The 17,459-nt window shown below is 39.8% G+C and overlaps 1 protein-coding gene across 1 annotated transcript in view; it reads left to right on the plus strand.

The window, feature by feature from the left end:
- mgat5 (alpha-1,6-mannosylglycoprotein 6-beta-N-acetylglucosaminyltransferase) overlaps window positions 1-17,459 on the plus strand; it is a 103,190-nt gene that overhangs the window by 28,269 nt on the left and 57,462 nt on the right. The window contains exon 3 of the mRNA XM_088930244.1: window positions 7,518-7,697. Coding sequence (XP_088786370.1) covers window positions 7,518-7,697 — 180 coding nt within the window. The remainder of the gene's footprint in view (window positions 1-7,517; window positions 7,698-17,459) is intronic.

A 17,459-nucleotide genomic window follows, 5' to 3' on the forward strand; every position in this document is an offset into this window, starting at 1 on the left:
GAAGCACTTAAGATCGACCTGTCGGCTTCAGTAAAATCTGGCATACCATATACAGTGGAGAGCACGGAAATGAGTTTTAGTTAAAAATTACTGCAGGAGACTTTGCAGTAGTCTAGTTATCTCCACAAACTGTGCTCCTGGCGCCAAGTGGAGAGGGCATTGATTTATTGCATTTGTGGTCAAGTGCTAAAACAAGACAGTGAAATCCAATGTACAGTATGACCACATTATTAGAATTAGAATGATAATTATTGATCATCATTGCTATTCATACTGTAAATATACCTGTTCTGTTAACTGAGAAAGCTCATTAAGAACACGAGATTATTGATTATAGGTAGAGTGAAGAGCCCAGATGGTTGGGATTTAACTAACAGGGTGATACTGTTTTAACAGACTGTATTGTATTCATGGATAACATAGAAAATGCTGTAAATCAAGATAAATATAGGCTACACATAGCCCATATAAACTAAAAATACAGAGATATCGCACAAGAAGAATGTAGTAAAAAGGACTCTTGTAATTGGAAAACATCTGTTCAAGAGTTTTGTAGAAACCTTTAACAAGGGGGTTGGTTGCTTATCTTTGCAAGTCTTTGTCAGAGCAGTGTCATTCCCAGCATTTTCGATCGGAAGAAATCAAGTCTTTCCCTCCTCTTGTGATCACTAGCGGCAACAGGCTTGCTTCATTGTTTCCTGATCGGGAATAATGATATAATTAACGAACTGCAATTATCCAGGCTTTAGTTACAGTGCGAATTATCTAGTGAAAACCATGAAATTAGTTTATTCAAGAGAAATTGAAGTGTTTAGAAGAAATTCTGTGTTGAGCCATGAGAAATGTGCTTTTTAGTGATGCTGGAAAAATACAGTAAGTAGCTTATAAAACAATTATATTTCTAAACTTGGCTCTGCTTATACTGCAAAGCAAGGAATATCTAATACAATTAATACAATACAATAAATCATATTGTATTTTATAGTCATTTTCACATGAAATAAAGCAGTGCAGCAGTATAGTAATTTATTTTATTTTGAAGAACTACCTTACTTGTGAGATGTAAGAACCCCAAGGCCTTGTATCATGGTCTGTTATCTGATCTAATTGTAGTATGATAGGAAATGCTCTATGCTTCTCCAATCTGCGGAGGAGTGGCTCATTAACTGAGCTCGCCACAGGCTTCCTTTCCACTGTTAGAGTTCCTGTCTCGGTGTTTCATTTCCACAACATTAAAAGCCCAGGCCTTGCGCAGGCATGTTCGTGGAGTTTTTGTGGAGGTGGGGGTCTCCCAATTTTATTTTGACTCTGAGGGCCCAAGGACTCAAGATCTGTTTTATGACATCCCCTCCACTACTTAAAAAACTCACCCATGACCAGAAGTCAGACCATCAGCACACAATCCACAGCCTCTGCTTTGCAAACTACTGAACCTTCTATTTTTAACCAGAAAAAATAAAAGATATCTCTAGAGACTGTGGCCTTGATGCATTAAATACTTTTATGATATTTCAGCTATAAGATGTTAAAAGTTAACTCTTTTATATGTTGCATATTTTACAATTTTATATGTTGCATATTTTAATCAGGAGGAATCACAGGTTCAAATATTCTCAAACAATGGTAGGAAAAGATCAGATTGTTCTTGATATGAAATGGATAGATAAACATAAAACCCAGCTACAGACTGTTGTGGAAGAACAGAAAGTAAGAAAGCTAATAGTGCAACAAAAAAGGCACAGTCAGACAGCATCGTTGTACCTGGATATCTAAACTCTATCCTGTTTTCAGTTTGTGTGTGGAAATAAATTCTTCTGCCTATTTCCAGTTATATTGAACCCAGAAATGTGTGGTACTGTAAGATGCACAGCGCTAATAAAGACACTGATCAAGCTTGAATTCAGAAGCATAAAAATATGGATTTCTTGGGATTAGAAAATGAATGATTCCCCATCGTCACTTTCATTCAGCGCAAGTCACTAGTGTTAGGATTTGTTCAAGCTACGGTGATGAGCTATAGTACTGGAATAATGTTGTAAATTATCAACTTTCCACAAAACATGTAGTATATTGCAGCCGAGACTGAGAACCACTACAAGAGATATAAAAAAATTAAGGCATTTTAATAACGATATATTCTAGAAAAGTTTAAAGAAATTTGACAACATGCTTGGTGTGAAAATGTTCTGCCAGCCATCTCTTAGTGTACATTTGTGGTTTAATGCTGCTTAGTTGTCCATAGGAGTCTCTGAAGAAATATTACATAGAGATAGTTGGAGCTTGATCTTATTATCTGCAGTCTTACAACATTTTTTTTCTTGGATGCACCATTAATGTTATTCGTCATCTTATTGGGGAAACTTGCCTGAGCTCATTAAATGTGATAACAATACAATATTTTAGGAGGTCCAGTATATCTGTATGCATTCTTATTTTATGTGGCTTTTAGTCCGAGACCCACTGGCCAGCTAACACAAGCCCTTGTTAACAGCAATTCCACATTTCTCTCAAAAGCTTTGATTTGGTTATGGAGTAACTAGGTTTTTACAGCGCTGCTGAAAGGGTGCAGTGTGGTTATTTCACATATTCAAACATTGTTGCACCACAGAACTGTACTTCTGACATTTCCATTGTGTCTGTTTTTAGAAGATCTTGCTTGGGGGATGCTTTTCCCACTTTATTAAGATGTGTATCAGAATCCCAAGCTAACAAGGGAATGGTGATTTAAATGGTTTCTGTCTTAATGTTGTTTAAACAGTGCTTGCGTCCCATGAGGTCTTCAGAGTTGCATTATTGTAGGTTTTCAGTAGTAAGCTGAAAATGTCTTATGATGATGCTACAACGTGACTTGGTTAGACTGCTAAGATCTTCTTGTCTACCATATCACTAAAATAAATTGTACGGCAAGGCTCTATGGCCTGGGGTTTGCATGTTCAACTCAAGTGATTAGGCCACTCGCACGCTGTGATGAGGAGCTCACGGGAGATGGCACACGCTTACCCCAAGGGTCCCCTTGAGTGGGTGAGGTGAAGGCGGCAGGAGGAAGCTTTGATTAATGTGCACATGTGAACAAGTGAACAAATGAACCACTGTAGCTGGTTGAGCGAGTGTGAATCTGCAGTGTTATCAGTAATAATGTGTTTCTGATAACAATTGTCTGCTGCCTCTGAGGCATAAAGTGGTGCAATTTACTTTTCATCCTCATGTTGGAAAGAGAAACGGATGAACTGACAGTGTCTCCTTCACAAACCTGAATGGTGCAGGATATTGAAGTGTTGAGTGTGGTCAGTGGTATGAAGGAAGAGATGCAATGGGAAATCTATATTTATATACAAATACATCATGCATGAATTGAGTATTTCTGTTCATGCATTTGACGTGTGATGTCCAGGCAAGCATGGACTATTTTAAAATTTTGGAAGTAACTTCATGATTCTGTTTTAGCGACACAGGAAATGGTCATTAGTGCACAGTACAGTACATAGGTTGTCTCAGATTTGTTTTGAATGATGTGCAGTGTATTCACACACCAGCCTGGCTTGTTTATAGCTCATTCATTTACCGCATAGAATCTGAAAGGATAATGTGGCTACTCTGAAAGGGATTTGGCACTACCTGTTCGGTGCCTCAGAAATGCCCAGAAGAACGGTGATTGCCAAGTATCGGTCAGTCCATTTAGAGAGGACACAATGTGTCAGCACTAGACGCTGTGCTGATTCCATCATAGAGTACCTCAGTATTCTCTCTGTGCCGCTGTTCCAGATTTAAAGCCTCTGTGGTTACAGTGTAGTTCATATACTGTAGGCCATTATGTGTCTTAACTAAAAATGCGATGTGAATTCCTGTGAAATTTAACCCACATTGACAATAACGCCATTCTTCAATACTGTGAGCCTCAGTGACTGCTGTAATTGGTACCCATTGATGCCCTTAGTTAGCAGAAGCTTTCCTAGTAGCACTGTAGTGCACTCCTCTGCTACTGTACGATGCTAATGATTTGTACTGTGGTACGTGTTCATTCAGGAACATTTAAATCTTTCAGTACGTTTTGCTAGGTTCTGTGCTTTATCTAAGTATCGGTGTAAGTCGTGCTTGTGTAATTTCACTGGTCTAGGTTAATATGTTTACTACACATAACCATTCACCTGATTTTCATTTTTATCTATTTCAGATGCGTAGGTTGCCTGTCTCAAACACTAACTACCTTTTCCCTTTAAAAGAAGCATTTACCTGAGTCTGTGCCACCAGCCTTTCTAGTTTTTGTAACCAGTTTTTTAGATTTCAGCAGGAATGCGAGTGCACTGGAAGTGGATCCCCATGAGAGAGAGTGTCAGTAGGTTGTACAAAGAGCAGATGTAGGGAAGCAACATGTCTGTGTCCTGTTTGCCACATCCTGTAGAGCATCTCTCCCGTTTAATAGAGGCTGTGGGTGGGTCTGAACTCCCTCTCACTGATGACATTAGTTTGTGCCCTGGCAGTATCTTGACATTTCCAACTCATTTCTGCTGTTTCCGCTTGCTGCTCCATGCAACTGTGTAGGTTCCCATGATGACTGCTTCATACAATATCTCTTACATTTCCTCTTTCAATGACTTTGTTTGCTTTACTTGTCAGTGAGGAATTCTGATCACATTTCTGAATTGGGAATTAAAAGTTCAGAATGAAACAATAGGGCGTCGTAGTATACATAACATATATACATAAACAGTGTTTTGCTCCTTATCTTGGAGCTTGTGATGTTTGGTGTACATCATGTTTTAACTTCAGTTGTTCATCTGTATTGAAATTTCCATAAAACTGTATAAGTGCATTTGAATAGACATCTTTATTTTTTCAGAAGGTTCACCTTTAATTGTATTTATTTGCATTTCCTCGGTGGAGGCACACTGTGGAACTAGTCATAGGTGAAAAGCAAAGGTGCATGAGTTAGATAGAGGAGACCTTACAGGCACATTATTACCTGCAATAGTAGGTGGGTGGCTGTGGTACCAATTACTGTAGGCATGCTTAATGCAGAGAAGAGTGTAGTATATCAAGAGGTGCATTTACCATCATATCATCAAAACACTGGACTGTAGCAATAAGGTTCAATTGAGAAATGCTTAAATGTTAAAAAAAACTGCAGAAGCTAGTACTTCAGTATACTGTATGAAATTTACAGCACCAACCCTAGCATTTAAAGTACGCACTCGAGCATAAAACATTCATCACAGAAAATACGTGCATTTTAAGGCTCTCTGTGAGTGCATAATGTTTAAAATGTGCTGTACGGGGACCTATTATAGGAAAGGCACTGAATATGGTATTGACCCGACTTGGTGATTAGAATATTAGCCAAAAAATATAACATGTTGGTGAACTTTGCAGTAACACGTTTTCCATTGCGAGCATATTTGTAGCATATTTCCCATCTTCTAGGACGAAGTTCAGCATCTGTATTTAACGGGATCGTCAGGCCAAATACATTTTAAAGCAATGATCTGCACAGTACCACAGAAGCTAATTAACTACTTTTTGGTATTTTAATATTTTAAGTGCCTGGTGCAATAGCTAAAAATGAATCATTGTGGAGTTGTAACATTTCTTTGAATGTGGATGAAGAACCGGAATATTATTTTAGCTGGTTTTAATATTTGTGTACATGATGAATGCAGCATGACTTTGAGGTGAAAAACAAAGTGAATAAAGTTGATGATAAAAGTCAGACCTATGTAAGGTCATAGGAAGCTGTAATTGTTAATTGTTATGGTATGTTACCTCATTCCAGTAATATACTGTACACGGTGTATCACCTTGAGGTCATTGCGGTTCATGGTTGTTGCACTCATCACAATGCAAAGAGGGCATCAAGTAAATTGAGTTCCCATGCTGAATAAACTGCATTCCAGATACTCACGCTGTCAGGTGTATTGGTGTATGCCAGTCAGATTTAATCCTTTATCTTATCGGGTAAATCATGCAAGAATAAATTCTCATTTACAATTTGCAATGATTTTCCCATTTAACCCCTATACTGAAGTGTGTTGTTGTCCCACCTGCCATGAGTCCAGAGCCCACAGCTTGTACTCCACATTTGATTATGATTATAGTACTTGTTCCCCCTTTTCCATTCTGCTGTAAATTTATTGACAAATATGTTCACTGAGGTAGCAGCAAATTCTTTTGCCAACCTCTCAAACTTGAAAAGTGCACAACTACTTTTACATTTTGCTATATGCAGGCTTCTGAGCAAAAATCTTTATACTGTACGAGCCACTTACGTTGTGCGCTCCAAAGTCATGACGCCTGGTCACATACAGTCTAGCAGAACAGCAGGGGAGTTGTAAAGTGTAATCTCCTGAAATCTGAAGTTTAGTTAAGGAAGCTGATTATAAGGCAGAGTACTAACATAAACCCTTTCTACTTGAATGTCACATAATAACTCACTTAGGGGAGGTAATATTCTTGCATCTCTACTACAACTAAACTGTTGCAATCTTCTCCTCAGCATGTTTTAATGTCCATGTATATTTTATGAAGATGTGCATTTAACTTCTCTGTCTCATCAAAGAGTGATTTGGGCTTTGCAGTCCCTTTGGGCAGAAGGTATCATTAATTGGACTTTATCCAGGAATGTGAGAGTTTTGGAGAACAATTGCACATCTCCTAGGGGAGGAGAGCACAGATAATCTCAGCTGGGGTTTGGTGCCAGGGGAGGAGGGAATTGATGCTAATGTGTTCTCTGAAGGTTGTCTTTGCCACCAATGCATGCAACATCTCCTGTACTAGTATTTGTTTAAACATGGGGGGGGGGGATCTCTGTTTGAAGTAATAGAAAAACATGAATTGAAACAAGAATATTCTTTAATGTAATTTTTTAAGGGGTTTTACATTGCTAGTGGAAAAACGCTCTGCAGTATGTACGCAAAACAATTTCATGATTAATGTTCTTTTGTTGAAACATTAATCGGTTTGCTGCAAAGGAACAAGTCCGGGTTGATTTCGCACTGGAAAGCAGGCAGAGTGAGTGTTTCAGCTGTTGAGCCTCACAGCCGAAGGAGGGTGTGGACGTGACCTTTACTTGTTCCTTTGCTGCCAATGCTGATGTAGGTCTTCACTGGACATCTTCACGCACCAGTTTGACCAGAATACCTACTGTAGTAGCAAAACCCACAAAGGTTTGAAACACCATGCTCTTGTGTGTGAATCTCCATTTCGTCATCTTAAAAAAGGGTTCCTAACTTTTTACAGTCAACTATGTAAAGCAAATGAGTAAATTTAACAATTATTTTAATGATTCAAAATCACTTTTTTTCCTAAATGCACTTCAGTTTAAGTCAATAACAATAGTTATTATATAAAAATGAAATGGGATTGTCTACACCTACAGTGAGTTATAATTACTGCTTAAGAACATCAGCAGTTCACATCTTCCTTGTTACAATGTCCAGTCTAAAACTAAAAGAGGCCGATTAAATGCTGATCATGTCAGGCTGACGGTTTCTTTTGTGCTTCCTCTTGTTGTTGTTTTCTTCAAGATTTGAAGAAGACCTTGGCTGTTCTCCTGGACAACATCTTGCTCCGGCTGGGCAAGCTTGAGGCCAAGGTGGAGAACATCGTTTACAACGGCACGGGGGGCAACCTGACGAACGGCACCTCCGCCGCCGGAGCCGGAGCCGGAGCCGGCGCTGGGAACGCAGAGAAGGTGAACGTGGCAGGTAGGTGCTGCGTCTCGCCTCCGACAAACAGCCCCAGGACTCTTTCCATGCAGCTAAGGGCATATACAGTAGGTTTTATTCCACTAATGAACATTTCTGTTACTTCATTGCGCTGTGGTAGTTCCAGAAGCAGTTCCAGAAAAGTGGGATGTGTACAGTATATTGCTAGAAAACCTGCAATTGTGAAGGCTCGAATTATCAGCTCAAATACCGTGTAGATACAGTACGTCTTTCAGCCTGTTAGCAATGCAACAGTAATTGAAGCAGACATACACACACACACCTGGTGTGTGGATTTAGAGTCATTTCTTTCACTGTAGGTAAAAGCCAAGCGTCTCTAAAGCTTAAATGTAGAATTCCGCGTTCTGAAGTGGTGTCTCTGTAGGTGCCCTTTTTATTTTTGCAGTTGCTTCAATGTACAGTAATTGCTTTCCTTTGACTCTGTTTTGATTGTTGCATTTCACACAGTTTCAGATGGATCTGTCTCCCATAGTGTCTGTGGCTCTGTCTGGGGTTTGTAGGCATCAGTGACCTACTGTATAGCAGGGCAGCTTGCAAGCAAAGATAAAGACTAAGGGAGCTGGCTCCAGCTGTGCTCAGATCAGCTATTATTAGTTTTAGTCCAAGCCTGGGAAAAACATGTTGGAAAAAATAGTTATTAAAACAGGGTATGTCCTTTCAAATTCTAAATAAAAGTAAAATGACGTACGGCTCTTTGTTCATTAAGATATGATAGATGACCTTTAGGTCCCAATTCATGTGGAGTTTGCATATTCTCTTCGTGTGTGCTGGGTTTTCTCCCGGTGCTCCGGTTCCCTTCCAGCTTCCAAACACATCCTGGTTGGGTTATTTGGTGTTTTTAAGTTGTCTGTGTGTGTGGTGACCTGCACAGGGTAGCACCATAGGTTTCTGAGATAGGATTCAGGCTGCCACAGCCATCACCAGGAATAAAGGGCTTTCTGAGAGTGGAGAGGTGGATTCCATATTTGAGCATAATTTACCAAACTTCTGGTCAACTTCTGTTTAAGATTATTAACCTGCAGGAACAGTATGACACAGCATCGTGGGTTTTTTATGAATTTATGCCTGATAATATAAATCTTGATTTGTTTGTTGTGTTCATTATGACAGATTTGCAAGTCTGCTTAATAAGTTACTAGATTAAGGTAGGTTAGCCACATAATAATTCATAAAAGATCTCTGTTTCCTCTGTTTTTTTAAACTTGTGTGTGATTATAATATTTCACAGCTTACGTTGGAAGGTTCAGATTAAAATTAATCTGTGAGTCAGCAGTAAAAGTTGATGAAATGCATTTTTTTTAAACTATTGTCAATCTCAGAAAGCTACAGTATTGAATGTTGACAGATTTTTTAAAATCAGAATTAGCCCAAGTAATGTGCTGTAATTTCTTGTAAGCTTTTGAAGTTAATATCCCCTAAACTCTTCTGGTATTTGCCGCAAGGCTTCCAGAACATGAATTAGTGGCTAGACTAGTATTTTGGATCTGAGTTAGAGTAAGATGGGGCAAAGTACCAGCCCTACAGCGAGTTCCTCCTTGCTGTATGACATGTTCGTTCTTGCCACTTCCAGCGGTTCCATAGATCAAAATTGGTAGATTGCAATACAAAACCCTCGCCTTCACTGGTAGGCCAGAATCAGGTTATGACAGGCGCTTTGAATCCGTCTTCCAACGTTAAGTCCAAGTGTCTAATGAGAGACAGAAATTATAGTCAGTGGCTTTTTATATTAGCTTCTAACAAGTTAGGCCCTGCCAGCTCGTAGTCATCAATCCTCTCAGAGCAAGCAGCTGGTTCTGAGCTCTACAAGGTAATAATTCAAACAGCAGCTGCTCAGCTGTTGGGTCTGCTCTATACTTCGACGAGGAGCTTGCAAACACCAGACTTGGATCTTAGCACCGCTCACAGCTCCTGCATTTCAGCCAGGATTTTAAGAGGAGTGGCTACATTTCGACCACTCGTAATGTTGCAACTTTCTTCACTGATTCTGAAGCACAGGAGGGAGGATTTGGGAGAGAAAAGGGTTATGAGTAGACACACTTGATTATTTGTCTCATCTGTACCGTGCACAGAGCTGATTGAAAATCATGATTTCTTTTTGTATTTGCATTCTTTTTTTTCCCTTTATTGTAATTTTTACAGTGTTGTGTATTTAGGAGTGCTTCACTTGTCTTTTTTTTTCTGCCATTATTAGGTAAATTATTTTATCAGTGTGCTGTATTTATAACAGTACAATAATTGTTAAGACTACTTAGAAATGTTAGAAATTCCTTTTTTTTTTAACGGCGATTCTTGAATATTATTCATTGTCTGAGTGAATATGTTTGAGGGGGATCTGTGACTCCTGAACAAATAGCAGAGACGTGTTGTCTGTTGGTGGGATTATATCAAAATACACCTAGCGCAGAAATGTTTTTCTTACCAGCAGAGCTTGGCATGATGTTGATTACCAGTGTGTGTTTGTAGCCTGCACATCATTTGAATATTAAACGGTATGCATGCCTATGGCGTCTCTTTCCTCCAGGCCTCTACCCACTCTGTCAGCCCAGGCATGTGACGAAAGAGCAGGTTTGCTGCCTCACCACTTCTGTGTTTTACAGACGTCGAGGTGCTATATGGTGTTTTATCTCCCCCATTTTTGCAATCTGAGTTGTATGAGTAATGAATAGTATTTGCGTTTAAAAAGCCCCCCTAAGAAATCCTGGAGCCCTGTGCTGTGAGAGAGCTAATGTTATCAAATTTCTTTGCTGTACATTTGAAGCACTGTGGCTTGAGTGTGTCCTGACCTGAATACTGGCTGCAGTTGGAATGATTGATAATTTTAAGGTGAAGGAAATGAAATTCCTTTGTGTTCAGAGGCTTGAAACACACCACTTAATTCCTCTACATTGAGATGGATTGTTTTCCATAAAAGCTGTTAATGTCTGGAGATGTGAAAAATAAAAGCTCCAGAGAGAGAGGGAGAGAACCTCTCAGCAATGCCAGCTGAGCACGAACAAGCCTAAGCTCCTGTTCCTGCCTTCATTGTTTACCCCCCTCCCTTCTCCACATGACTTCACTTGCAGCAGCTCCTGGTGGGGCATTCTCAGCCCCGTGCTCACAGCCAGGCCACATCCCTGTTGGACGAGGGCTGGTGTTTTTGAGTGCTGCCTTTTGCACGCCTGAAGAGATTACACTCCTATGATTGGTGAATCTTCCTGAAGATGTGATATGACTGGATGGTGACCACTGCAGCTGTAGGTTTCCCCGCATAAAGCTGTCTCCCTCTCAGTAGATTGGAAAGACAGAAGAAATTACACATCAAAGGCATGAAGGAGGAAGTGGTTTGGGCGGTGTCTCAGGCTCTACTGACTGCTAATGACAGACAGTTTTGAAGATAATTTAAAAAAATATTCAGCTTTCTATCAATTTTCTCAATCCAATGTTACTGTAACTTAATACTGTATCTTGGAGTGTTGTAAAGACCTTCATGAAAGATCTCTATAATCTTAAATCAACCCTAGTGAGTGAACACAAATGTCTTTTGTCCACAGTATTAGCATGGGAGGGATTGCACACTGTGCTAAATCAGAGTGACTTCTTGATGTGATAGAGCTGCCGTTTCATTTGTTGCTGGAATAGAATGTGTTAGACTTTCTTATCTCTTGGTCAGTCATTTGATTCAGTCTATGATGTGAGCTCTTCTACAAGTCTGCTGTTGGTTTTTCTGTTCCATGCTGACGATGGTCTCCTCTCTTGACGGAGGAACTCAGGGTGAAGGCAGAGCTTGTTCTAGCAGTACTGTGTATGGACATGTACGTAGAAGAATAAATCATGATTTTCTTTCAGAACAGGGTTAGTACCAAATACAAGGACAAAGGTACAGAGTAAAAGGAAGGGGAAAAAAGCCTTAAACTCCATTTAAAATGTAAACAGTACTTTAGTATTAAGATGGGCCTTTGTCCATTGAGGAACCTGAACAAGCACCTCACAACTTAAACCTCAAACAACAGTTTATTTTGTGGTAATATATGTTATAAGCAGTGCCTACATTAAGCATGTGTACTTTTAAAATGTCAAAATATTTTGTTGAGAATGTTTCCTTTCATTTAAATAGGATTAGAAAGGTTTCATCCTGCCGAAAACACTACATTTTAAATTACTGTAGTTATTACTGCAGTGTGCATTTTTGCTCTTTTATAAAAAGGGATTCCGACAAATGCTTTGAACTGTTACACACAGGCACCAAGCAGTGCCATGCCTTTGTGACTGTGCCTTAGTTTACAGTAGTCAGGCAAGGCAGCCTCATCATGGTCTCGGGTGGTTTCGGGTGGCTCTCCTGCCCGACACACCAGCACACACTGCTCTATTGTACAGAGAGGCGGTGAAGGAGGTTTGTGGCTCGCTGACTGACAGACAAGTCTGTAATGTGAGAATGCTGGATTGCAACCAAAGGTCATTTCAGAGGATTTAATCTCCTTGAAAGAACTCGGTATCTGTAAGGTACTATCTAACCTTTTATTTGAAAGCACTTGATGTGGATTAAGGCCTATTGATCTGAAGAAAGCCCGGCAGGTTGTGTCCGGTGGAGAGCAGAATGTTAACATCGCACTGCCCACGGTCGCCAGATCAACAACAGTGATGCTGGGGCTGGTGCTCAGCTGGAGACCATCTGTTTAAGTTTGAATCTAATACATATTTTAATCTGTCTCAACATTCAGTGTGGTTGCCTGGTTTGGTAACCTTAATACGTATGCTGTAATAAACAGACTGAGCAAGGTTGTGAAGGTAGCCAGCAAAATTATTGGTGTACAACAACTACAACATTCAGACATCTACGTCAAACAAATAGTGCAGAAGGCCAATATAATCACTGACTGTCATCAGTCTACCATCAGAGTACCCCCTGCACACTGAATTTGTACTCCTTCCATCTGGCCGTTGATTAAGACTGCCTAGATTCAACAAAGTCATCCTTTATTCCCACAGCTATCGACCAGTTTGGACTTTTGACTGTACATTTACCTTATCTGTACACAGTATAGATTTATTTTCTTTCTCACCATACACCTATTAAATGTATTGTGTAAAGTATTATGTCTGTTAAATGTATTGTGTTATGACTTTACCTGCCTGTAAAGCACATTTCCCATCTGGGACAATAAAGTAAGTACAGTATGTACATTAAAAATAAATACCGTGTTGTAAGGTCTGATAAACTAATTTTGTCACGCATTGTTGAGAGCAAAGTGATAAGCTTAGTTCTTTTCTGCTTGATACTTCATTTCTTCACTGATTTGTGGTGGATGCTGCTCGCTGAAAGAGCTGGCACATTCCCCCTGCCCCACTCCGGTGGAAGATGCTGGCATCATCCTGTAAATCAGCCGTGCAGAGGACTGCAGGTGGAAGGGTGGTCAGTAGTGGTGAATGCTCTGCGAGATGTTCAGCGATACACGGCAAGACTCTGGAACGAAACCTTAATGCAAAGCTCTCCGGGGGTATTAAGGTTAATCGGAATTAAGGTACTTAATTCCGATTGCTGTTGTTAGATGCCCTCATGTAGTTTGTGGTAGTAAAGGAGAATTGGTTAAGGAGTAAGAAAACCCTGGGGCAGCTTTCTGCACTCCCAGAAATCAAATTTTTTAATAGACTTTCTTTTCACTTTTTGCAGTCACTTGTGTTTAAGCATGAACACGATCAACAAGAGATCTAGTCTTAAAACTAGTAAAGACCACTACTTAAAAAAACTCGCAAAACAATTCAAGTGGATTTCACCAGTCCTCTGAAATGTTAGAAATACTAAAAGCTGAGGGATGCATGTGTACTGACATCCAAGGGGTGAGTGTAGTACAAGGTCTGAGAGTATTAAACTCTTCCTGTGCTGTACCACTGCTGATTAAGGATGTTTCTGTAACCTGCCTCCATCAGGAGGCCATGGGGTTGAGGTGGTGTTTCAGATCATCAAGTGCACAAAAACTGTTGAGTGAAATGAACACATAAAAGAGAATGAAGAAAGGGTTAGACAGAAAGAGACAATATTCTGCATATTACTGGAACGGCACATTGAGGTAGCTTTTATACTGTATGTGTCCCTGAGATTAACAGTGCAGAAGCTTGCGGCTTCATGAACATTGTGAAATGAGCAGTAGATAATGAAAGAATTATCGGGATGTGTGGCAAAGGTGTGTTTGCATGTATTATAAGTAAAGGTGCCTGTGTAGGTTTGAAGATGTGCGTGTGTGGGGTAAAATGGTCTTCCCATGCTTTTAATCTCTGTTGCTTCCTTCTTTCAACACGTCAAGGAACTGGCTGAGCCATACACGTTTAAATATTTTGACTGTGAGCGGTTAGTCCAGCCCTGTTGCTGTAAGTGATGCCTACGTTGAAATTGTTTTAGTTAGTCGAGGGTTAGAGAATGTGCAAGAATGTTTGATGTTTTTAGTATTTTGAAAGCTTTTGAAAGCAGAGCGCACTGGATATGTGCAGATCTCATGCACCGTTTTACACTTCAGTGCTGCAGTGTATATTTGGGGGGAGTGTATTGTTTTATGCATATCTTTTATGGCACTTATGAAGTTCAGAAGACAAGATGTCCTTCAAATTTCTCTTTTTTTTAAGAGATTTTTGTCTGATTGTGGGTGATCGTATTTCATGATGTTGAAGCAGTTTTCTGAGTGGGATTTGATGTTTTTCTGGTCGAACACCTGCTACCATGCATTTTATTTTCCCTCTTCATTTTCCAGTTATATTCTGTGTTGCAGCTGTTGTCTGGAATCATGGGTCCACAGATTTCAGGGAGCAAAGAGACAACGTGTGCTTCGGTTTACTGCCGTTATCATGTTACCTTGAGCCAAAACCCCTTGCGTAATTTGAAAATGTTATTTAAAAAAATGGACACGTTATTAATACCAATTGGGTAGAAGTGCACCAGAAAAGACACCTGAGCGACAAGTCCCAAATAAACCTTCTGCTTAATATTTTATTCCAAACCTAAGTGTTCACATTGAAGGCTTTAAATGGGGGGGAAAGGCTGCAGTGAAAGTCTGCAAAAACTAAAGAGAAGAAACTGAGACATGCTGAGTTCGTAGGTGCTCAGGCATGTGAAGTCTGTGGTTTTTCGCAGCAGTTACTACCACGAGCCGTTCTGGGTAAGTCTTTAACAACTCGTCAAACACGTTGGAGCCATTTTTGTTCATTTTTCACGGCAGATTTGCTCAAGCTCTCTCAAGCTGCCTGGGGATCACTTACAGTATGAGCAGTTTGAGCAGTTTGTAAGTATTTCCAGACATTCTCAATAGCATTCAAGTCTGTGACTGGACCACTCAAGGAACTCCCTTTCTTACTCTTAAGCTACTGCAGTGTAGCTTTGGCCTTGTGATTTGGATCATTGTCCTAAGACAAGGGGAATTTCTGTCACAAATGTAGATCTGAAGCAGGTTATCCTCTTAATATTTGCTGGTGCAAATGGTGATCTTGACAAGCTTATGAGAGAAGCAGAACTCTAACATAATGCTGCCATAACCATGACATAAAGGATGTTGTAGACTGAGTGATGCTCTATGTTGAATTTGCGTCAGATGTGACACTTTGCATGTAGACCAAGAAGTTCCTATTTTTGTCTTATTTGATGATAAGACCTTTTACCACGTTTACAGTATCTCTGGGGTTCTTTGACCTCATGAAGGATTTGAAATGCTTTTTTTTTCCCAATTCTTTAAAAAAAAACCTTTGTCGAGTGACCTGGATATTGTTGACTCGTGCAAATTCTCTCATTCACTGAGAGAATTCACTGAACTCTTCAACTTTTTATCCTTTTCAAAGTCGCCATTGGCTTCATAATGGCATCCCTAACTAGTTATTGTGAGGGGACAGACTGATCTAGACAGTGTCTTGGGTGTCCTTCACTACTCAATGATCAACTTCACCGTATTCAAAGAGATATTAAGGGTCTTTGAAAAGTTTTCATACCCTTCTCTCGACGTGTGATTTTATATATCTTTATCCCTGAGTTGTTTTTAAAGGTTCTTGGTCTGCCTGAGGGTTTGCTTGAAGTTCACTACCTGACTGAGGAACCTTACAGGTCACGTTAGAAAAGTTACAGTGCGGGGAGACCGTTTGCAACACCTAGCCTGTTTGAGAGGTGATGGTTCATTTGAGGCTCTCAGCCAGCCATGTCTTCAGAGAACCCAGGGTTCAGATTAAACAACATGACTAGCAGCTTATTTCACACTCCCACAACCTTTATATAGATACAGTGTAGGTGCCCTTGTCCTGAAATCATGTGAACCACTGTTACGGCACAAAGGCCGGTTAACTAGCCGTTTAGGCACGTTTTTGCACCTAAATTAATTTAGATCTGCCACAGTGCAAGTCTGAACAGCAATCAAGACTTTTCCATCTGTCTCGTCTCTGAAGTTTCCTTTTTCCTTTTCGTTTTTTGGTTTGAAGGTGCAAAGCAGGTTGTGTATGTGACACCTATTATTTGATTTGCTACTTCAGAGTGTTGTGACTGCAGACTCTAAAGCAAAAACAATTGTGAAAACCGTGCCAGGATCTGAATGCTTCTGCAAGGCAGTGAGTGAGGCGTTCACTTGGATGGCTGGCTGGCGAGGGCAGCTAGAGGGGTGCCCATCTCACCTGCTCTTGAAGATCTGGCTGTGGAACCAGTTGCAAGAGACCAGTGTTTTTAAACCAACACCATAGTGGTGTGCTGAGGAAATATTTAATAATCAGCCATGGATTATTTTATTAATCTGTAGAGACTAAATAGTGTTTATCATCTTGCTACTTGTAGAATTCCTGTCTGGGTAATTCATCTGATCTCTGGTTTCAAGTAGCTCTTGTGAGTTTAGTACTTAGACTAGTCTGCCATAAATTTCATAATGTACAAGTAACTACAGCATGTTGAACAATTGCAGATTTAAAATCTTCTCTGGGGTTCACAGAGCGTTTGTTTTTTATGATGCTTTCTTCTATTTTATGTGAAGTTGTGTACTTTATTGATGGTCCCTTAGTACGTGGTTCTTGGACAGCAGCAAATCTTCTCCTGTAATTGTAAAAACAACTGTGGTTTTTTGCAAAAGTCAGTGGGTTTCAAGTAAAAAAAAGTATTTTAGCACACAAAAATAGAGAGTAAATGGTTTTACTTTTGAAACTGAAAAGTTTGTTAAAGAATCTTTCTCAAAAACTACTGAAACATACATCTAATGCTAGAAGGTAAACCTGCTAAAAGGCAGCACTATAATATCTATGTCCAAATTCCTTGTACAGGACTTTTACAAACAAAAGCTCCAGTGCAGCTTTAACATTAACCATGAAGGTAAGACATGTACTTGAGAATAGACGTACAGAAAAGAATTAGAATAGAGAAAAGGTGAGTTTGTTACAGCTGTACACAGGAAGGAAATAACAGCTGCTGGCAATGTGGCATTTAATGCAAGTTTTACAGTATATTACTGTTGAACTGGATTGCACGTCTTCCTGGGATGTTGTCTAATTTTATGACACTAAGGCAAAAATAGGAGGCTTGTTCTGCCTATAGCTAACTACAAGAACATTTTAAAGGGGATGTAATATACAAAATCTGTGTGTTAATGTGTGTAACTGAATACCCCCAAAAATCTATACATTAAAATGATCGCAAGAGCTCGATTACCTATTCTTGCTGTATTCTAGCTCTATACCCCTGCTGTCAATTGTAGACTGATCTTCCATGACGTTCTGAAAGCACAAAGCAGTCCTCGGGATACTTCGCTTAATTTTAAA

Source organism: Atractosteus spatula, chromosome 13 (assembly GCF_055471065.1).
Source record: "Atractosteus spatula isolate fAtrSpa1 chromosome 13, fAtrSpa1.hap1, whole genome shotgun sequence".
NCBI lineage: Eukaryota > Metazoa > Chordata > Actinopteri > Semionotiformes > Lepisosteidae > Atractosteus > Atractosteus spatula.